Source organism: Mycothermus thermophilus, assembly GCF_041956435.1.
Source record: "Mycothermus thermophilus strain CBS 625.91 unplaced genomic scaffold VTJ04scaffold_1, whole genome shotgun sequence".
Classification (NCBI taxonomy): Eukaryota; Fungi; Ascomycota; class Sordariomycetes; order Sordariales; family Chaetomiaceae; genus Mycothermus; species Mycothermus thermophilus.
Genome location: NW_027191427.1, coordinates 1,350,616 through 1,372,465, shown reverse-complemented (window position 1 = coordinate 1,372,465; position 21,850 = coordinate 1,350,616). Strand labels below are relative to the sequence as shown.

General features: G+C 54.7%; 8 protein-coding genes across 8 annotated transcripts; 5 read left to right on the top strand and 3 right to left on the bottom strand.

The window, feature by feature from the left end:
* Window positions 1–763: 763 nt before the first annotated feature.
* Window positions 764–3,643, top strand: VTJ04DRAFT_491 (uncharacterized protein; the record flags this gene model as incomplete). The annotated part of the gene is made up of 1 exon (XM_069362967.1): window positions 764–3,643. The coding sequence occupies one exon, from the start codon at window positions 764–766 to the stop codon at window positions 3,641–3,643; it is 2,880 nt and encodes a 959-aa protein (XP_069223101.1).
* A 1,277-nt stretch (window positions 3,644–4,920) lies between these two features.
* On the bottom strand, window positions 4,921–5,368 carry VTJ04DRAFT_490 (uncharacterized protein; the record flags this gene model as incomplete). Its single annotated transcript, XM_069362956.1, has 2 exons — window positions 4,921–5,014; window positions 5,199–5,368. The coding sequence occupies 2 exons, from the start codon at window positions 5,366–5,368 to the stop codon at window positions 4,921–4,923; spliced, it is 264 nt and encodes an 87-aa protein (XP_069223100.1).
* A 1,059-nt stretch (window positions 5,369–6,427) lies between these two features.
* Window positions 6,428–7,259, top strand: VTJ04DRAFT_489 (uncharacterized protein; the record flags this gene model as incomplete). The annotated part of the gene is made up of 3 exons (XM_069362944.1): window positions 6,428–6,506; window positions 6,677–6,765; window positions 6,858–7,259. 3 exons carry the CDS (start codon window positions 6,428–6,430, stop codon window positions 7,257–7,259), a joined length of 570 nt encoding a protein of 189 aa, XP_069223099.1.
* Window positions 7,260–8,106: 847 nt separating this feature from the next.
* On the bottom strand, window positions 8,107–8,866 carry VTJ04DRAFT_488 (uncharacterized protein; the record flags this gene model as incomplete). The annotated part of the gene is made up of 2 exons (XM_069362933.1): window positions 8,107–8,560; window positions 8,637–8,866. The coding sequence occupies 2 exons, from the start codon at window positions 8,864–8,866 to the stop codon at window positions 8,107–8,109; spliced, it is 684 nt and encodes a 227-aa protein (XP_069223098.1).
* Window positions 8,867–9,944: 1,078 nt separating this feature from the next.
* VTJ04DRAFT_487 (uncharacterized protein) lies at window positions 9,945–10,778 on the top strand (the record flags this gene model as incomplete). The annotated part of the gene is made up of 1 exon (XM_069362922.1): window positions 9,945–10,778. One exon carries the CDS (start codon window positions 9,945–9,947, stop codon window positions 10,776–10,778), a length of 834 nt encoding a protein of 277 aa, XP_069223097.1.
* Window positions 10,779–15,204: 4,426 nt separating this feature from the next.
* VTJ04DRAFT_486 (uncharacterized protein) lies at window positions 15,205–15,565 on the bottom strand (the record flags this gene model as incomplete). The annotated part of the gene is made up of 2 exons (XM_069362912.1): window positions 15,205–15,353; window positions 15,427–15,565. 2 exons carry the CDS (start codon window positions 15,563–15,565, stop codon window positions 15,205–15,207), a joined length of 288 nt encoding a protein of 95 aa, XP_069223096.1.
* A 1,468-nt stretch (window positions 15,566–17,033) lies between these two features.
* On the top strand, window positions 17,034–19,037 carry VTJ04DRAFT_485 (uncharacterized protein; the record flags this gene model as incomplete). The annotated part of the gene is made up of 1 exon (XM_069362901.1): window positions 17,034–19,037. One exon carries the CDS (start codon window positions 17,034–17,036, stop codon window positions 19,035–19,037), a length of 2,004 nt encoding a protein of 667 aa, XP_069223095.1.
* A 2,367-nt stretch (window positions 19,038–21,404) lies between these two features.
* Window positions 21,405–21,800, top strand: VTJ04DRAFT_484 (uncharacterized protein; the record flags this gene model as incomplete). Its single annotated transcript, XM_069362890.1, has 1 exon — window positions 21,405–21,800. One exon carries the CDS (start codon window positions 21,405–21,407, stop codon window positions 21,798–21,800), a length of 396 nt encoding a protein of 131 aa, XP_069223094.1.
* Between the last annotated feature and the right edge of the window lie 50 nt (window positions 21,801–21,850).

Sequence of the window (21,850 nt, the reverse complement as noted above, 5' to 3'; positions counted from 1 at the left end):
TTTCTTGGCTTGTCGCTGGCTGCTGGACGTTTCAGCCCAGGCTTGGGGGCGGGCCTTGGAGGCGGGACTTGGGGCCAAGACAAGTGAACCCGGGGCTGGGGAGGGAACCAGGGGACCAGGGGACCCCATTGTTCACATCAATTTGACGGGTCCGTCTCGTCGATGGGTTGTGATTGTTGGGGGATTGCCTGCCGCATCACCGAGGGGCGTGGGTGTGCGGAAGGCCAAAAAGTCGGCGGCCGCCTGCTCGGGCCGTGGTGCGTTTCCTTTCCATCTGATTGTTGTTGTGCCGGTTTGAAAAAAGTTTATCGGGAGTTTGTGATTCTTCCCGTTTGTATATACTTACTGTTGGGCCAGTTTGCCGTGTTATACTCATAACAGTCTCGACTATTATAGATTCTCGACCGAACCGCCTGCCTGGTCGGTCCTTTAACTGCTGGATAATCCTCCGCCCCGCCTCACTTCGCTGGCGCATAAGATAAGTAGAGGAAACGGACGGCATCTCATCACCACCAGGCCAGGGCCACACGATTGCATGGCATTGCGCGTGCGGTAGCTAAAGCAAGCCGGCATAGTGGACGACATCTCCATCAATGTGCGACGTCGGGAGCCGGCCTGCGACAAGCACTACCAGAATCCTACAATCGGCATCTCTTCGGACCTCTCCTCGCCGCAGAAGGTCCCAGACTGCGCCATAGCACCGTCTGTTATACCAGCCTTGTCTACCTGATATCCTCGCCAAACAAGAACAAGGTCTCCCAAGATGCCGGCCTTGACTTTGAAGCCCTCCAAGAAGGGGCGTTCGCGCTTCTCGAAAGCCCTCCCGCCGCCCCCTACCCTCCCAGCTTTTGAGTTCGAGTCGCAGCTGGATTTCTCCCCACTTTCTCTTGATCTCGACAAAGCCCTGCCTCGGGTCGAGCCAGAGGTTTCTCTACCTCCGAACCCCCCTCCGAAGACCACCCAGATCGATCAGGACCGGACCGCTGCCAACATGGCACCAACCGCCATCCCCAAGCCCTTGGACTCGCCGTTGCCACCGCTGCCGGCTGCGTCGTCCAAGCCGCCCGGCCCGTCGTTGATGAGCATTCCCCGACGGCCCGTTGCAGCCCCGATGAGTCCTCCTGCGACGACGACGCTGGTTGTGACTCCCGCGAGGTCACCCTCGGACCCGGAGCCCTCGCCTGTAGGGTCCATCTCGGAGCTGCTATCTGCCTACTCAGACACAACCCCTGAGTCCCCGAGGTCGTCGTTGGCCAACTCGACAAAGGAGTCGATGGGTTCCAAAAGCAGCGCTTACACCCTTGTGTCACCAAACATGAGTTCACAGCCGTCTTACACGAATGGTAACAGCAGCCAGTCCGGTCTAAATAATGGTGGGCCGTCCTCAACAACACAAGACGCCCCACCGCCGCCACCGCCCCTCAAAGATGTGCAAAAGAGCACGCTCCCCCTTCCCCCCCGGACTCCGGCGGGTCTCTCCGCCCCGACTCCGGCCGTCGCTCCGGCAGCACCCCCGGAGGGCCAAACCTCACAGCCGCCGACAATTGGCACACAAACAACAACAACAACAGGACTTCCCAGCAGTCCTTCCCCGTTGGCACAAACACAAGAACAACCACAGCTTTGGAAGCGGAGGTCGCTCAAAACCGACAAAACTCTGGCCGTTCCCAGCCTCAAGTTGTCGTCATCAACGTCGTCATCCATCAGCCACGGTTCCACCGCAGCAACCACCACTACTACCACCACAACACCAGCACAAAACACGTCGCAGGTAGCGCAGAGCAGTCTATTGTCTGATAATTTTTCGAATCCGCCACGCAACAATCTCGGAGCGTCGAATTCCGCAACAGGGCCTGCTGAGGAAGTGTCGGTTGCTGCATCGAACGTCTTGGCGATATCGACAGCAACGACACCAACATCAGTGACGGCGACGGCGACGACACCGAGAACCGCCAGAGGGTTGCCGGGGAGAAACGTCCGCCCCGTTCAGGACCTGCAGCCGCAGCCGCAGCCGCAGCCGCAACCGCAAGGACCGGCTGCACAAAAGACGACGACCATGGGTCAGGAGGGCTCCAAGTTCAGGGAGAGGTTGGAGGCGTGGAAGAGGAAGGACGCCGGAGCGAAGGCCGAGACTGGGTCGGTCGTCTCATCACCGGAAGTGCCGCCGCCCGCTCCGGAAAAGGATACGGTGATCAAGGCCACGAGGCAAGACGCTGTCGTGCCGCCGGCGGTGGGTTCGTCAGCATCGGCACAACCTGGCGAGCCGAAAATGACAAATGTTGTTGAGAGGAAGCCGGTCGGGGGTACACCCGCTGCTGTTGCTATTGCTCCGGCTCCGGCTCCGGCTCCGGCTCCGGCCCCGATCCCGATCATCGCTCCCGTCGCTCCTTCGGCGCAGGTCACAGCAGCGCCTGTCGCCTCGATCCAGAACACGGGACTTTCCAAGACGGAGGAGCCGGCGAAGACAGCAGCGCCGGCCATCTCCAAGCCGGCGCCCATCAACACGTCGGCACAGAATCTCGGCCCTGGAAACACGGGCCTGAGCGTGCGTAGTCCGATGGGTTTGCCATCCTCTCCGAGGCCTGAGCGAAGTCCGAGCGGTCAGCCTGCCCCTTCCCCGGCCGCGGTCGGGCCGAGCAGCGAACCTGCCCGCCAGCAACAACAGCAACAACAGCAGCAGCCTGTCTCTCCTGCTCCTCGCGGACCTGTTGAGCAGCCACAACCTCCTCAACAGCTGCAACAATCACAGCAAGAGCAGCAGGAGCAGCAGCAACAGCGACGCCCCGGCCCACCGCCTATTCTAACCCAGCTCCAACAGCCTCCTCAGCCGCCACCTCAACAGCAGCAGCAGCAGCAATTCACGCCAGTTCAGACACCGGCGCGGACCAACCTGCCCAGTGCCGGTGGCGTAAGCAACGCTGGATATCCGGGCCAGTACCCATACCGTCCGTCGCCGGTGTCTGTCCCCGTACCAACTCCGACTCAACAACAACCACAACAGCCACCACAGACTGTCGACCCAGCTCAGCAGCCGCAACAACCACAAAAGCAATTTAAAGCTTACGTTCCACCGTCCGCGGCCGCTCCCTCTTCCGCCCCCGGTCCTGCCCCAACCCCAACCCCACCAACACCGGCAGGATCAACACCAACCACTACCACCACAACAAGTAGTACCGGCCTCACCACCACCGACTCCGCCCCGAACCCAACCCCCTTCCCATCCACCACCTCCCTCCCGCCCCCAACAGCAGCATCACCAGCAGAAGAAGAATTAACCGACAACCCCGGCGCCGCCCTTTTCCACACCACCACCTCCCTCCACCGCGCACCTTCCCAATCCTCCACCACCACCACTCCCACCCTCGCCCCCGACGGGGTGACCGAATACCCGCCGCTAGCGCCGCCGCCCATCACCGCGCGGCACCACCGCTGCTTGACAAAACATCGGATCATGGTCTGGGGCAAGCAGCGGGTGAACCCCGTGGGGTGTCAGATTTGTGGGGTAGCGGATCGGGTCGGGGGGAGGTGGACGTGCAGCGCGTGTTGGTTGGGGGTTTGCGGCGGGTGTAATCAGAGATTGAGGGAACGGGGTGGGGATTTGGAGGGGCTGCTTGAGGAGGTGAAGGGGGCGATGACTGGGTGATGAGTACATGCGGAAGGATGTATGGATTTGGGATTGAGGTAGAGGGAGTGGGTATGGATGGGGAATGGATGGGGAATGGATAGGGACGGGTAGGGTATGGAAGGGGTTTATGGATGGGTAATAAGTAATGGCTGGTCCTGAGCTTACGAAGAGGGACAGGGTTGGGAGGAAGTCTGTGCCATGTTCTCTTCTTTTGTTCTTTATATTTTTCTCCATATAATCCCGGTGTCATGAGGATACCCGACTTTCCTTTCTGAAGACAGACGACAAACTGGAGAAATTGGAGAAAGCAGGGGAGAATGACAATTGAAAGCTCTGGGCAAGGGTGGAAGAAGGTTCACCGGCCAGCGCAAAGGATTTTTGTTCTTGTCATCAATAAATCGCCAGAGAGTGAGCTTAAGGAATCAGCACAGAACACCCCCAACAAACAGGCAACCCGGAACTTCTTATCCAGGAAAACCACCCATCTTCCAACCTACGCTGACAAATCAGCCTTTGTGCTGTTGCTGTCCTTGAAGCTCTAACAACTCTGACTTGCCTGAGGTTAGTTGCCATTGACCTTTGTTTATCAAAAAAAGTTTCTTTGTCCGCCAAAGGTTCGTTCAGCGGCAGTACGGTCGCCAAAAGGGGTTCTTCGCTGGAAGTCGTCCTTCGCCGACAGGACAGTTTGTTCCTCACCAAAAGTTGCTCATTGTCGACGGTTTTTTCCTCGTAAGGGTTTGTTCTTTGTTCGCCAGGGGTACAGGGTACGCCTACTAAAGGCATGTCCGGCAGAGAGGTATGTTCGCCAGAACATCGGCGACGAAGAGCGCCGTGCTTAGGTGACGTCCTCGAGTTCGCAATCGAGAACAGAGAGCGGTCTTGGCATGGACTGATGAGGCGAGGATAGTATGGAAAACGTTTTTGATCAAACCTTTTGATGAAGTTTTCGTCCATCCAGCCTTTCATCTCGCCTGTCCTGCAGGGGCTCCGTAGGTCACGTTCTGGAGGTTGGAGGTGAGAAGAGCGAAGGACAGACGAGAGAGAAAGACTAGACGAGGAGCCCAGAGTTACAGTCACGGATGACGTTCGCCGGGACCGGTTCAGCGAGCACGGTGTGGAGGCGTGTTTCTTGAAATTTTCGTTTGCAGGGCCTTCTTGACCTCCTCGTTTGTCTGGAGAGGAGAAGAGATGTGAGCAAACTGAGACGGAAACCTTGAGGAGGACAAAAAAGAGGAGATTCGTGGTGAACTGGGCGAATGCATAGGGAATGTTCATGCAATGTCCAGGCACGAGCCTCACGGCGCCTCCTTGACGAAGATTGCTCCGAACTTGGAGAACTCCCGAGTCACCGCGGCCTTGAGAGTACGGTCGTCCTTGGCTTCGGGGAGGCTGGAAAGAAGATCGTTAGCCTCACATCGCTAACGGAAAACGCCGAATCGGACGCGCCAAAAGATCTCCAAAGCGGACGTGAACAACAAAGCGAACGTCAAAGCGGGCACAAAATCGTCTGAACATGGCCGCTATTTTTTTTGGGTTTCAGACGATTTTCGCAAAGAAAACTTGAGCGGCGGACGCCAAAGCGGATGTCGACGCTGTCGCGAGCGCTCCATCCATCCGTCCATCTCGCCCAAGGAACTCAGAGTCACGGCCACGGATGGCCTTCCGGGTTGACTTGGACCGGTTCAGCGGGGACTGTCTGGGAGCACATTTCTTGATGAAGTTCTCGTCCATCCAGCCCTCCATTCTTGGTAAGAGATGGCTGGAAGAGGTTCTTGGTGAAGTCTTCATCCATCCAACCTTCCATCTCAGCCAAGGAACCCAGAGTTACGGTCACGGATGACCTTGACTTGGGACGGTTCAGCGAGGATGGTCTGCGAGTATGTTTCTTAACGAAATTTTCACCCATCCAACCCTTCATCCTTTATGGGGGATGGTCTGGGCAGACATTCTTAATGAAGTTCTCGTCCATCCAAACCTCCATCCTTGCCGAGGATGATCTGGCAAGATGCTTTTGAGGTTTTCGTCCATCCAGCCCTCCATATTTGGTGAGAGACGGCCAGGAAGACGTTTTTGATGGAGTTCTCATCCATCCAACCCTCCATCCCTGGCATAGATAGTTGGAAGACGTCATTAATAATGAAGTTTTCATCCATCCACCCTTCCATCTCGCCGTCCTGCCAAGGCGTTGACCGAAAGAGAGTTCATGACGTTGGTCTGGAACATAGTCTTAATGAAATTCTCATCCATCCAGCACTCCACCTGCTGTTGTAGAAAACATCGCCGACGTAAACACGGTCGCAGAGACCGTTGCAGAAATCGTCGCGGAATTCGCCGCAGAAAAGTCGATATCACAGGAGTTAATATTACAGGGAGCAAAGAAGTGTAAGATAGGACGAAAAAATAAAATAAATTCGGTGAAGAAAACGAACTTGGTGAAAACGTCGCTGCTGCTAAGAGGGCAACTTTGCAAATAGCATTGTTCGTCTGATATTTTAAGAAAAAGTTGCCGCCGTGGATGCCGCCGTGAATGCCACCGCGGATGCCGCCGCTGACAGGTTAACATTGTCAACTAACACACTTACAAACTCAACTGTAGGAGCAAGTCCTTCCTCAGGAGGTCATCTCTATCCACAGCAGCCCCGAGCTAGAGAACAACAAGACCCCTGTGTCCCGTCATATACTACTGCTCTTGTTAGGGATAAGTCTGTCGTGAAAATGTCAGTCACAGAAACCGTCGCAGAGGGGAACGACCAAGCTATACGTAGAGAAGTACCTCTCTAGCTCTGCAGCAAGCCATACAGCATGACTTCCCAAATAGCAGCAGCAGTAACAACAGCACCAGCAACGGCCCCAACAGCAGCAGGCCCTGCACCCTCACCGGGTGCGGGTGCTGTACCAAGGTCTTCCAGTCCCGGTCCATATCAAGTGATGTGGAACAACGCCCTCTTTGTTGCCCCCGCCCTACTCGTCCCAGTGGTTGAGCAGCAACAGCAGTAGCAAGCTCCCCCACAGCAAGCTGCTAAGGGAGAGGGGAGAACAATAACGTCCCAGCTATCCCCTGGATCGCCCTCGACCTCGCCGTCGGCAACTGCAGCTACCGCCAGCAGCTCGGATATTTCCGTCGCGGATACGTCAATATCGTGGAGGCTCAAGCTCTAAGATAAGATAAGGAACTACCTCCATCACTCGAAGGAGGATGAGAAGCCTCTTCTTTTGGTTTCTGACTTCGTAGTTTCTGCATCTTCTTGACATCGTCAACGCCATCCTCGGCGTACAGTTCTGCATCACCCCTGGCCGCTCTGGAAATCAATTCCACCTAATCTTTACTGCCAAAGGCGGTCCGTACCCTCGCTTCCTCGGCCGCTCCGATTGCGCCCAGACATTCAACGCGCTCACCAACCCCGCGCCGGCTGCGTCCCCTGACCACCAGCTTTCCAACAACGTCTGGAAGGAGCTCAAGGACATCATCACGATAGCGTGTAAAGGCTGGACCAAAGACAGCGCCGCCAAGGTCCGCCACATGAAGCGCATCGCCGAGCGCCAGGCCTGGCTATGCCCGGACATTCAGCGAGCTCATCAAGCCAGGTTGGGACGACTGGGCAGAGTTGGGTACAACACCGAAGTGGAACTGTAGCGTGATTGTTGGGCTAGGAAATTGGCAATCATGCTTCGATTGCTCAGTTGGAGGCAACAGGAAGAGATGGTTGCGAGTTGTTGGAGTAATAGTAGGGTAGGTAATTGCAACTTAGAACGCCAGAGTGGTCGGTGAAGGTGAGGGTATGAAGGATAAAGCGGTTGGATTGGGGTTGAAGGTGACAAGTTGGCGGACGAGGGAATGAGATTGTTGAACTCCCATGGACCCCCATGACTCGATGTCGATCGCGGTGAACACGACCCGGTTGGCGATCGTCTCATCTTCGTAGAGAAAAGGTCATCGCCGCGGAAATCGTCGCTGCGGAAAGGCTGACGTTGCAGAGGGGGCTAAGAAGATAAAATAAGCTTGGTAAAGAATAGGTAAACTCGGTGAATATATCGCTACCGCCGAAACGTCGAGATGTCGACAAGAAGTGTTCATCTGATCTTTATGAGAAAAAGTCGTCGCCGCCGAGAGGTCGACCGCTGCGGAAGGTGGTGTTTTTCTTATCGAAGGCTCCTGAAATATTGCCAAGTGTTGCTATCTTGGAAGAGTTGATATTGTAAGGGTGAAGCACGAAGATATGGCTAAGGGAATGGAATATACTTACTTAGCAGCACTCTCTTGTGACTTGTGTGTTGAGGTCTGCTGGCACTAGGTAGGTGTGTCCCGGCAATCCTGGCATGTCTTTGTGAAGTTCGTCTTTGTAATAAGCCTGTTTATGTCCCTGTTCTTAAGGATGAACTTGGTAAGCGGCACCTTCTCTGGCTCATCATCCCAAGAGCACTGCTGGTGCTACATGCGCGACTAGGCTAGATGGCCACTCTTTGGGATGAACTCCCGTGGGTCAGCAGAACATTTCAGCCTCTTGCGCCTTGAGCACAGCTTTCGTTATATCTTTCATCCAGTCTACCTCGCTGCTGCCTGATGCCATTCCGGCCATCGTGAACGGAGTGTAGATGACCTGGTGAATGGACAATGTTGCTGTGTGACGGTACTCGGGATTGGAGGCGGATGCTCCATGGCAGGTCCGGTAGATCTGGCTCAGGTTCCCGCTCTTGGAGATGAACTCGGTCAGCGGATGGAAGCACTTGCACCTCGAGCACCGCTTGAATGCAGTCGCCATCTCCTCGAGCCAGCGGCGGTACTCGGGGTCCTTCTTGGCCTTCTCGACGACATTGGGCGGAAGGGGCGGGGTGCGTCTCTTCTTCTTTTTCTTCTTCTCCCCCTCCTCCTCAGCAGCTTGCTGCGGGGGGCCTTGCTGCCGCGCTTGCTGCTGCCCTGCTGCTGCTGCTCGACCACTAGGACGAGGGTGGCCGGGACAACAGGGTTCGCCCACTTCACTAGATGTGGGGCGGGGAGACCTTGGTAGGGCACCTGCCCCTGGTAACAGGTGCAGTGCAGGGCCTGCTGTTGCTACAGCTGCTGCTGTTGCTGTTGCTGTTGTTGCTAGGGTTGCTGCTGCAGCTGCAGCTGGTGGTGGTGGTAGTGGTGGTGGTAGTGGTCCCACAATTGCTGCTGTTGCCGTTGCTGCTGTCGCTTGTTGCACAGCAAGAGAGGTGCTTCTCTCTATATAGCTTGGCGGTACCCTCCGCGACGGATGACATTTCCGCGACGGCTTCCGCGACGGCGAGATTTTTTTCTCTCTTTTTCTTCTATTTTTTTTTATTTTATTTATTTATTGTTGCCAACCTTCCACAGCAACGGTTGCGGAGAAAGTCAGAGTTGTCAGACAGAGTAGTCTGGTCCTGGCTTGAACCGGACATGGCCTTCTTGTTTCCCTGATCTTGCTTCTACTACGGGCCCAGAGGGTGATAGAACCCTGGGGACAACGGTAAGTCAATGGGGAAGTTTGAGGTGCCACGATAGCCGCTAAGAGCCCGCTGGTGGCTGAGGAAGTCGGAGTGGTCCATGGTTGAGGTTGGTTTTCTATGTAAGAGTGGGTAAGGTTGAATGCGACTCTTAGAAGTGAGGAGATGGTTTACAAACCTGTTTTCAGATCTGCCTAAATACTAAAGATATACCTTCACGTCAGTGTTGCTGATCTCTCTCTTATAGAGTTGGGACGGTTGGTTTCTGTAATGTTTTCTTTCCTTTTTCTTTCTTCCTTCCGTCGCGGACACCGTCGTTGTCACGGGTTGACACCCGTTCCTTAGGGTTAGGGTGGCAACCCTAACCCTTGCCCCACCGGATTGGGTTGTGTAGAGATAGTGGAGCCGCCTGGCCCGTGCACGCCCCACAGGCGCTGCAGATTTAACCTGCGAGTCAGGCCCCTCCAGGTTGTGCGTTCCTCGCGCAACCACACAGCAATACAGAGACCCCCTACTTTCGAGTACAGAGTGGCCCGTGGCAGTAGGTTGCGCCTTCTGCTTCCGTTGCGCGAATCCGAGGCCCCGAGAGCCAATTAAGCGGAAACGCCTTACCAAAAAACCCCAGATCGAAGGGTAGCGAGATCGACCGACTTTTCAATTGACCGACTACCGACAAACCGACCCGGACCCCCCGCCTCGAGTAAGCAGGAGGGGCGATCGAATACCGACCCCAACCGACCACCAACTTTACCGACCTATCTACCGATTCCCCTGCCTCGAGTGAGCAGGAAGGGCGTTGAGGCCAAGCACCGGAACCGACTACTCAGAGTGAGACACCCAGAGCGCGGCGGAAGCCAGCCACTGTGAAGTCAAGATGGCGGCCCCCAACGGCGACGGCGCCGTCCGCGATATCAAGGGCTCCGTAGCCGAGTGGCTGGAGCAGCACAAGGAGACCTTCCCCAGCCTGCATGGGCTCGTGCACCCGTGGCTCCAGAAGCCCGAGGTCAAGCTGACGTCCGCCAGCGAGAAGAAAGGTCTGACCTATGCGTTCGAGAAGTACGACCAGAACGACATTACAGCTAGGGAGACCCTAGGCTTTATGGAGGGCATTGCCCAACACTGCGCTACGCTTTACAACGAGCGCGAGCAGGAGCTCCTGGAGGAAGGCAAGCGCCTGCTGGCCAACATCGCACAGCTCGAAGAACAGCGGGACATCTTGTTCGCCCTGTTGAAGGGTAAACCGGCGAACTCGAACGCGATTATTCCCAACCCAACTCCCTTCGATGGAGAGGAGAAGAGCACGGCCAAGCGCGCAGAGCTGTTCGCGACTTGGAGTCAGAATGTCCGCACCCACTGGGCACTACGCCCGACGGAGTTCCGCGAAGAACACAGCAAGATCCTCTTTGCGGCCCTGATGCTGAAGGGCGCCGCTGCAGCCACTGTACAGAGCGGCCTGGATACCATCCACAAGCACCCCAATGACCCAGAGCTGTGGAAGTGGAAGTCCGGCGAAGAGTTCCTCGGCCACTTGGCCACGCACTACGCCACTGCCACGGGCCACTCTGTACTCGAAAGTAGGGGGTCTCTGTATTGCTGTGAGGTTGCGCGAGGAACGCACAACCTGGAGGGGCCTGACCCGCAGGTTAAATCTGCAGCGCCTGTGGGGCGTGCACGGGCCAGGCGGCTCCACTATCTCTACACAACCTAATCCGGTGGGGCCAGGGTTAGGGTTGCCACCCTAACCCTAAGGAACGGGTGTCAACCCGTGACAGTCGTGGACACCGTCGAGGAAATCCTAGAAGGGGGAGTGTGCAGAAAAGTCGCTCTCACTGTTGTAAAAGAGTCGTCATCGAAGCAGGGCACTGCCAAGTCATGGGCAGAGCAGTCTCTCTCATTCACAGCTGTACTTCAGAGTCAAAGGCTCCCTGATGTTGATGGCGGTGAAGGAGCCGGCGGTGGGGGTCCGGCTTTTGTTGTGTTCTTAAGGTGCCTTACGTCCTACTGCTGTACAACAGTGAATATGTCGTTGGGAAGTAGAAGTAGGCCATAGTGATGAAGACAGTCACTCACCTCAGCCCTCGGAGTCTCTCAGCAACTCTGGTAAGTTTCTGTTAACCCCGTGAATACTAGGTTTGCTCCTTCTCGTGATGTTTATTGCTGTTGTTGCCCCGTGCTGTTTGGTGAACTCTGTGACTTGGTTGGAGGGGATGTTTCCCGGCTTTCTGGGTGAAGTCTGCTTTGGGCCAGCCTTGGTGATACTCAGCTTTGGTGGTGAGGCGGCATGGCGGACGTTGTTGCTCTGTATATCAGCGAGCACATTAACTATGGGTAGAAGGTACGAACATGGTTATCTACTTGAGTCCTCAGGGCAATTCTTCAGTGATCCAGATACCTTTTCGCCGGGTTCATTCCGCCGGTGAGCCAGAAATCCTTCTCACACCACAAACACCGGCGATACTAGGTGTCGGGAGTATTGTCTTTAAATCCCTCCGTCGTTCTGACTAAACATAAATGCGCCTTGCTTTTTGGTGTAGAAATCTTGCAGTCGTCAGCTCTTGTGCGTGATTATTTATGCAATTCACCTTCAGGCTTTGGCGATGGTGAGTATGTCTTTCGGGGGCAGAATCTGCAAGATCTCAACCTTTCCCCTTACTCAGGATCTGACTCTGAAGAGAGTGTAGCCAAGGACGAGTCCCTAAGGTTGTATCTTAGGCAGCGGACAAGAGATAAGAGGTTGCCAAGGGCATATCACAGGGGAGTCACCAAGCGTACATCGCCGGGAGTGTTGGGAAGGTGGTGGTATGACAAATCACGCCTTGAGAACGGACTATGTGAACCTGCCACGCGCCTGGCTCAAGAACAATTGGTAGCATAAAGATGTTGACATGGCTTGGATGCCTGAGGCATTGAGTCTAAGCGGGCAGAAGACACACTGAGTTGTCTTGATACACTTTGGATCTCAAAGAAAGTATAGTGAGCAGGATACATAGCAGGTTTGATGACGGTCCATTCTGATCCATCCTCCTTGTTGTCCATTAAGGTGGGGCTACAGAAAAAGCCACTCATTGGAGTGGGCGACATGACTACAAAGCGAGTCACGGAAAGTCACGGAACTTTCCAACGATTACCACGGGTTTGGAGTCCTAGATTTGTGAAGGCTGCGGACAGGGCGTTCATGTTGAGGGCTGGTCATGTTGCTTGATCTAGACGGGATGGTCCAGGATGATAAGCATCGGGCATGGACCCGTGAGAATAAAGAGAACCACGGAACATGCCGGAAGGCTGAGAAGACCTTTTAAATACTTGAGTCCTGAGTGCTGGCATTATTGCTTTGACCGCGGACAGGAGGAATCCATGACTGGGATGGTGATGAAAGCCATAGTGAGTGAGGATAAGAACCCAAAGCAGGGGGAGACAGAGACGCTTGGAACGAGGCAACTTTCACGAATTGTCGGCGACAAACAATGTCCAGGAGTGAACATCGTGTCAAACCCAGCACCTCCGGCAAGATATCATAACCCCAAGACACTTGTACTGGAGAACATGAAAGCTACACGAAGAGACATCATCTCATGACAATGACGTCCGAAGTAGCCAAATTCCGTTGTACAAGTTGGAAATCATCACCCTCAGAGTTATACTCAAGATTTAAGAGCCGTGGACAATAGTAAAATAGCTGTCGTCCGCTGCAAGGAACACCAAAGGGCATATTAGAGGACAATGCTAAGACAACCACCCTACCAGTATCAAGCTATTACAAGCAATATGATGGACTGTTCTCCTCTAGACCCTGTGGGCAACACCCGACCATCCATGATCAGGATGCTTCTATGACAACAACCTTTCCATAACGGTAACAGGAACTTTCCATAACAACAACAACCCTTTCAGAGATAATCAGCCATTCGCACACCTCCTCATATAGATCAGTCACAAGGACATAAAACCAGACGACATTGTCATTGACCAGTTTGGCACAGCCATTTTGACGACTTTGCTCTGTGGAAGGAGAGCAAGCTTTCTGTGACAACGACCCCTCGGCGACGACTGCGACGACGACGACGACGACGACGACGACGACGACGAAAAAGACTCTTCTGAGACAACACCCTTTTCAGCAATGATCGATCATCTATACACCTCCTCATACTTTGGCTGTCTTAGCCAAGTCATGGCCTGCCTCCAACACTGTGGCCAGCCTCCGACAGGGTGTACAGATCCATCACAAAGACATCAAGCCGGAGAATATTATCATTAACAAGTTCGGCACATACCGTTGTTGAAGAGCTCAACACAACAACGGTTCTCACCGACTCCAGCCTGTCGAAGAAGGGCAACCACAGAGCCGGTCCGTCGGCTCAACACTAAGGTACTCGTTGCCCCCGATGCCCAACGTTCATATATACCAAGGAAGATCTGCAGCAGCTGGAGCAGATGGAGCAAACCATCCATCTCGGAGCCTCTCCAACGACCCACTACCCCCACGTCGATATACAGTTTGCCACGACGGCCTCAGGTCCTTATGGTCAGCGCTCCTTGGTCGACGGCTCCGATAACCCTTCTGTGATAACAACTCCTCCTCGACGACTTCCGCGGCTCCGCGGCGACGACTTCCACGACGACGGCCTTTCCATTGTAATGTCTTCAGCAATGATCGGCCATCTATATACCTCATGCTTTGGCTGTCTCAGCCAGGCTATGTCTTACCTCCGGCAGGGTGCACCGATCCGTCACAAGGACATCAAGATGTACAGTATAACTATTAACAAGTTCAGCATATATCGTTGTCAAAGGGTTCGGCACAACTATTCTTACCAACTTCGGACTGTTGAAGGAGAGTAACCTTTCCATGGCAACGACCTTTCTGTAATAGCAATTCTGCCACGACGGCTTCCACAATAGTAATTCCACGACAACAACCCTTCCACAGCGGCCTCCGTGTCGACCTCCGCGACGATGGCTCTCTCAAAGGAGGTCTTTATTATTACTCAGAGATGATTATCAGAGAGGGGTCGTCACCATAGAGAGATTATTTTAAAGAGGGCTTATTATTCATAGAGGGCGTATTATTATAGCCCAAGGTAGTACTATCTTAGAGGCATCGTCGTCGCTGAAGCTGTTATTGTAGAGATGTTGTTTTAATATATAGAGGGGTTGATACTATCACAAAGGACAACAACTTCTGCGACGACTTCCGCGACGACTTCCGCAACAATGACTTATCCGACAGGTGACCGCTACACAGGGCTCCTTTTTTTCAAGAGACATCCTTTTTGGACCTTAGGCTTTGGCTTTTTGGACCTTAATCACACTGTTAACCCCAACCCTACCCAACTCGCGCCCATCCTCCCAACTACTACACTATCCAAAGCATAAACGGCCTTACTCCGTCGATTGTAAGGACTGTGACCTCTGCCTGCATGCTGCAACTTGCCTTACCTTTGGTAAGGAGGCCACGCCGCATTGGGGAGGCTGAGATCAAGTGGCATGGAAAACAGGGTAGCTGACCAAGTTGCGAGAGGCTCGACCCTGGCAAGCGACGCTGAGAAAGAAGGGTTAGTCGAAAGCCATATTCCAGGTACTACTTGCAGGTTCATTGAACCTGGGCTCTGTATATTTGAAGTTAAACAGGTGGTAGGGATGCAAGAATCTCGAGGCTTCGTTGCCTGTAAGTCAAAGTTGGGGAATTGGGGGGTTAGGGTTGGTAATGGGATTAAGGTCCAAAAAGCCAAAGCCTAAGGTCCAAAAAGGATGTCTCTTTTTCAAAGGAATTGTCATCATCTGATCAAGAGGTTCTCTCGCCACAAAGAAACCATTATTAACGCGACGTCGCGGGGGCGACTGCCACGCTATATAGGGAGAGCAGTTGTTGGCCTATGGCCCGGCCCTAGCATTGCCAACTCAGACATCGTTGCCCAGCTCTTTGGTGGCCTGAGGATTCCATAGGCCGGGTCTGGGCTTGGTGGGTCCCTTGCCAGATTAAGGCGAGACAAACAAGCCAGAGCCCCCGTCACGCTGCTCAGCGGCGACGAAGAGGTATCGTCGTCCTTGTCCTTGGGCTCTTTGGACGTCTCGGGCTGCTTGAGCTCCTCGGGCTTGGCCTCCTCGTCCTCATGGTCGCTCTTATCCTTGAACTAGGAATCGTGATTGCTCTCATGCTCATGGTTTCTCTCCTCCTCAGGCTGGCCGCCCTGGTCGTCCTTGTACTCGGGGTCGGGCTTGCGCTTGGGGGCCCGCTTGCGGAGGTTGAACTTGCCATGGTTGTTCTTCTCTGGCTTCTTCTCTGGCCATTGCTATACGATGGCTAGCATGTCGTCGTCGGTCTGGTTGGAAATCAAGCAAGTTAGGTCGGTCACTTATCCCAGCTCCGGGTGCGTTCCGGTAATCATTGTCGTCGTTCTCATCCTCAAGCTCGGTATTATTTGTCGTCGCTCTCGTCCTCTTGGTCCTCGCCCTCGGAATCATGGTCGTCCTTGTCCTCATGGTCGCTCTCATCCTTCGGCTCGTCCTTAGGCTCGGCATTCTTCCACAACCTTTGTTGTTCTTATTGGGGCCGGCGGTCTTGGGGCCCGACTTACGGATATCCACTTTTCAATGGTTATTTTCTTCCACGTGTCTCGAGGACTCATTCAACACAGGCCAATTCAACCTTGTTGTTGTGGTTGTCGCCCTTGATGTTATCGGTCTTTGAGCCCCTTCGACGATTTTATTGTCCTTCTTGAGGGCTGTGAACTCGGCGTCTGGCTTACGGATGTTTACCTTGCCATGTTGTTTTTCTCTGGGTGTCTTAAGGGCAAATTCAACATGGGCCAATTTGGCTTGAGTTGGTTGCTATTGTTATCGCCGCTATCCTTGTTGGGTTCGTCAGTCTGAAGTCACCTCGACTTCTATTGTTCTTCTTATGATTGTAGACTGGGAACCCGGCTTGCGAAGGTTCATCTTGCCGTGGTTGAGTTCTTTCGGGTGTCTCATGGCCCAGGCCACCCTGATTGATGTTGTGGCTGTCGCCGTCCGTGTTGTCATCAATCTTCGGGCCCCTTTCCTGATTGTCCTCGTCCTTTCTAGCCTTCGAGGTCCCGAGCTGGGATCCCGCCTTGTAAAGACTCAACTTGTTCTGGTTGTTTCATTCGGGACGTCTCACTGGTCACTTCATCTTGGCTGTTGTCGTCGGTGTCGTCCGTCTTTGGCCATCTGGCTGGCGGAGGGCCTGGGTGGCTAATCAGGGCTGAGAGACCCAAATATCCGGCGTTCGACGGTACCGACTTGTCGAGGTGAGCCTCTTTCATTTACAATAAGCACCGGAGATACGAAAGACCCAGGCCGTGGATCCTAGCTTCCTCTTGGGCGTAGTGTTCTACCTAAACCCTCAGGGCAAACCTGTATTGTTGACAAGTCTTGGTCAAGTGATCCGGATCTCTGTTCGCAGGGATCAACTCGGTGATGGGCAGACTATTCTGCTAGCACTAGCGGAACCAAGATTCCAGATCTCATTGTGGATGGAGTATATCATGTCTCATGACGTGATTGCACTTGTGAAAGATCTGGTGTGGTAAAAGAGGAGGTTGTGTTTGCTCTTGGTTTCCTGTTCCCATAAAAGAACAGTGGATTACTGGTTTTCTCTCAGATACAAACTGTTATTGTGGAATGGATAATATGGTTGGTGTGAAGGAAGTGAAGGAAGTGAAATGGTTTGAAGTGTTGTTTGAGGACCTTGATGGCTCTTCTGTCCCGATTGGGAAGTTGAGACATGTGCCGGTGCCACGAGGCCGGGCGGCCCGCACGGATCAGCTGAAGCCAAGACCCGGCCTGGAGACCGCCTTGCGACAGGGGTCTGTCAGTGGGTCTTCCCTCTAACAATGCAACGGCCGCCAGCGCTCCAAGCAACCACAACAACATCAGGTCTTAACATAAACATTGGGAACAAAACGGGCGCATGCTATGATTTTACTCGGGACTTGACCAAATGCCGGCATCAACAGACTCAAGCGCCTTGTCGCGCTCTCGATCATTGCGCACCACATCAACAAAGCTGGATGCTGCCGCCACCCGAGACCACCTCCGCCATCAGAGACCCGTCTCTCCCACCAGACTGCCCACACCCGCTCCCGTCGGCTCGACAGCAACGACAAAGTCCCGGACCGGCGCAACCACCACCGCAACAACTCGCTCCTCGAGGAGCCATACAACAAGCTCTGCTGCCACCAACAATGCCCCGACTTCCCGTCCCTTGTCCGGCGTCTTCTCTCGCATCTCGACCGTCTCGACAACCAGCCTGCGCAATGCCGCAAAAGAGACCAAAGAGTCTTCCTCGGCCGCCGACACATCTGCTTCTGCACCTCAACGTCCGACCCGGACTCCCTCCGCTCGCATCCCGTCCTCTTCCTCCTCCTCGACCCGCGCGCCTACCACATCAGGAACCGCCTCCTCCGTGAGCGCCGCCGACAAGACAAGATCATCCACCTCCTCCAGCGTCCCATCATCGCGCCGCGGCATCTCAGGCGCCATCACTACAACTTCCTCTCGTATACCAGGGACAGACACTGCATCATCATCATCAGCTTCTGCTGCCTCTAAAGCCCGCCATGCCCGCGCCAAATCATCCGGCGCAGCCCTCACCCCAACCACTTCCATGCGCCCATCATCGCGCGCCTCGACGACAAGTTCAGGTACAACAGCGACGACGACTACAACAGCAACAGTCCGCTCCCGTCCGCCCTTGTCAAGCCATAACCGGCCCCGACCAGTATCCAGCGCAACCGTCTCACCCATCCCCGGCTCCCCAGCACCCACAACAACAGCCGCTCACCGCCGAATCCCCTCCACCACCATCCCTGGCTCCCCCAGACCATCCGCGCAACCACGCGACCGAGACCGGGACCGAGATCGCGACGTTACAACCAGCAGCATAAGCAACCCCATAAAACTCAAACCGCCCTCCACTCCGAGACCATCAACCACCTCCTCGACAGCTTCGCCATTCAAACCACCTCCTCCTCAAACATCCCCATCCAAAGGCAGCGCCACGACTGCCTCTTCCTCCGCCTCAATATCCGCCGACATAACCCGCCTCCAAACCGAACTCCTGCACCTGCACCTCCTCCACAGCACCTCGATTCCGACCCGTCTACAATGGGAAGATTCCGCGCGCAGCGTCCTGGAGTCCAAATTCCGCTCCGTGGCCGCTCTGAACAGGCAGGTCGAGGAGGAGGAAGCGGCAGTGGTTGAAGCGCGCGGGATATGGGCGATTTACCAAGCTTTTGGTAGCTTAGGAAGAGGAGGAGGGGAGGGAGGGATGGACGAGCGAGTCGCTATGCTGGATGATGTGCTTTCGGGATTGTGGGCCATGATAGGCTTCGAAGCCGTTTCCAACGGCAGCAACGGGGCCAGGAACGATGGGGGTGTTTCTGCTTCTGGCCTAGGAGGGCGATACGGCTGGTTGGTGGCGACTTTCGAGCGCTGGCTCGCCAAGGTCGAAGCGGTCCTCATCCGCCGGAGAGAGCTGGACTTGACCCGCCCAACCGCAGCTTCCGTTAAGTACAACGACGACGATGACGAAGAAGAAGGAGGAGGAGGAGGAGGGCTATTTACCCCGCCCCTGCCCCCCAACTGGCACGACGAATCCGCCTCCCTCCAGCGCCGGCTGAATGACTGGAGTCGCAAGCTGGACGAGCTTGGCGAGGTGCCGGATTTGCCGCCCCATCTTGCACCGCCGTCATCATCATCACATCATCAAGATGCGCAACACCACGCCCCACCGCTCCAACGCGTTCTCGCGGCGTGCCGCACGCTGGTGAAAAACATGCTTGCGGAGCTCGACGAGATGGACAAAGTGCAAAAGGCGGTCGGGGAGGATGAGAGGCGGTGGGTGAGCGATGTGAACCGGGCTTTGGCGAGGGAGGAGGAGAGGGGGTTTGCTGGTGGGAGAAGGAGCGAGAGGGGGGCGGGGGCTATTTGGAGGGGGTTTTAAGTGAGATAGGGCTTTCATACTCTTGTTGAAGGGCAGGGTGAGGGATGTGATGCACAGGGTATTTGGTGTTTTGGCTTGGATAGGTTGGTATGGATTATGGGCGGGCAGAGAATGATGTATATGAGTATGTTGTATTCTGTGATGATGATCAGAGGTCTAGTCTGGTCGGGTTGGTTCAAGGGTAGAAAAGAAGGTTACTAGTAGCATAAGGTAATGACTTGAGTAATGGGACGCTGTGGGAGATGGATAATACTAGACCTGATGGACTTGGTTTGCGGAGCAAGGAGTATCATTGCGAGGTATGAGCGATGGTTTATCAACATTCATCGACGATGTTTAATGTCATCCACAGGTATTACCACACAGGCGTGACTTCAAGGTAGATATATTCATATAGACGCCATCAAGTGATCCAGACCTAATGCAACACGGCACAGACCTGAGATCATAACTTGAGGACCAACAATTCGTCAGCCTCCAAGGAAAACTCGATTTGTTCATCCAGGAACACAATCTAATCTTCCCTACATACTCTTCGGATAGGCGCGTTCTACTAATAGACCCCTCTCCCACTCAGGACCGCACACAGCAGCAGGTAAGATGTGGGCCGGACCCGACATCACGGATCAGCCAAGAGGCCAAGATTCCAAGACATGTGGTGCAGAGAACGAGAACGACGGACTGACAGCGTGTTCCTTGCTTGACTTTGTTCGCCTCGTTGTTCAGCTGCTCTCCCCTTTGTCTCGTCCTTGGAGGGGACGATGCCCAGTGGAGGAGCGACCTTGGGGAAGGCCGGGGTCCGAGGAAGTTGGGTTGAGGGGTTGAGGGGTTCAATGGGGACTTCGACATACCCCATCTTCCTCGATTATTACTCTCTGACGGAGAATGTATGCCGGGAACGTCTACAAGTTTCTCCTACAATATTCTTGGTCAGGGGAAAATTATTCTGGTGATTGCCTGTTTGTCATGGCACCTCAGCAATGAGATTGCAACAGCTACACAGTCTACTGTGTATCCAAGTCATCAGTCATCTACAGGTGCGCCGCGCTGCATTTGGATGGTTGCTCCCGGTCTGTCCCCAGCGAGTCAACAAAGAGGCATCTAGCATCCACAGTCAAGGTCTCTTTCTCCTTGGCTGCTCAGCTCAAATATTAGCACTTCTTTGTCAGCAACAAATCTCAACAGCCTCGGAATGACGTAGGTTGTGCTGCCCGTGTGGCCCTGTGTTGTTTTGTTGACGCGACACGTTCGTGGCAATGTTGGTTCAGCCGAGGCGGCAAAACGGAGGCAAGTCAAAACAAGCCTTTTGCCCAGAACGCGGGACCGTTTCTACGGAGTTTTCCCCTTTCTCTCTTCCCCTCCCCCACGTGCCGGTTGGCGCGTGCTTGTTGTTCTTGTCCCGGCTTGACTCGCAGCAACCCGCCAACCCGTCTTGGCCTGCATGAGTGTGTGTGCGTCCGAGATAGCTCTCGTCGAGTCGATAAGGTGCTGAAGGATTTCTTGTGATCACCTGCAGCCGGCTGGTCGATGCAGAAGAAGGAGGGGCGGGGGAAGCGATCGAGGCTGTGTTGGGGAGCTGACCCAAGAAGATGGGAAGGAAAACGGAACAGACTCGAGCCAGCGTTGAGGACTCGGCGCCAAGTGCTTGGCCGCGGAGAGCGATCTCTTGGACGGCTTGGCTCAGCTTGGGGAAGTGAAGACTTGGCGATTTGGCTTCAACAACTACTGTTGTATGTAAGACATGACAGAGCACGACAACACTGATCCATATCAGCAAAAACTCGGTGATGCAGCTCCGGGTTGCTTTCAGAAAGTTCCCCGATTCTCCGTTTATTCGAATGACCAAGAAAAGAGTAATTTGGGACGGAGCAGAGAGAGCAGGAAAGAGGGGACCACCCCCTTGCCTCCTGGTCACACGCAATGCCCAGAAATGCCCAGCCCGCCCCTCGCCTGCGTCGACATGAGGCCCGCCAAGGCAACACCCTTGCTCCTCCCAAGCCATCCCAAGCCTCGGCATGGCTTGGCCACCCTTGGCAATGCTTGGCAGATCTTGGCACGGGTCGGAAAGCAGGTGCTCATGCCACATCGCACATGCCTCTCAGAGGCTGGCCCGGTGATCAGAGAACCAAAAAGAGTGGAAAGAGGGTTCTCCGGACAGCATCCGAATACCCACGGATGCCCACAGATGCCCACAGATGCCCACCGACAGCCCCATAGTTGTCTCCTGTAGCCAATAAGACGTGCTTGGCAAGTCCTTGGCACCCCCGCTTGGCATTCTTCGCCATCCCTTGGCAAGCGTAGCCCAGACTGCCAAGCGCCTGCCAAGCACATGCCAAGCAGGTGCCAAGGGATTGCCAAGGCTCCGCCATGGGCTCCGTCAATGTTACTGCTCTGAGCAGCGAAGGCGGAATAAAGACAGAACGGTCCGCCCGTTCTGTGCGGTCTGTTGCGGATCTGGTCTTCTCCCCCTTTTTGCATCTCCTGTGTGCGTCACTTTGCACCGGCCCAAAGTGTGCAGAATCACCGCCAGAAATCCAGACGCAAACGCGAAACTGTCTTTCGAGTCTTGCACCGGCCAAGTCTCCGTTTCTCCTCGACCGTCCTTGGCATTCCCGTTTTTTGAGCGCCGAGCGCTGCACCGTCCGAGCCTCCCAAGAACTCTTGGCCTTGGCGCGCCTTTGGCAAGCAGCCATTGAAGTTCTGGGCGAAGTCTTGGGAGAAGGGCCCCAGGGGAGGTTTGCAGCACAGCCAATCAGACGCTGACAACCTGACGCTGAGTCAGCCGACCAATCACGTCGCTTGCCCTCAGCCCC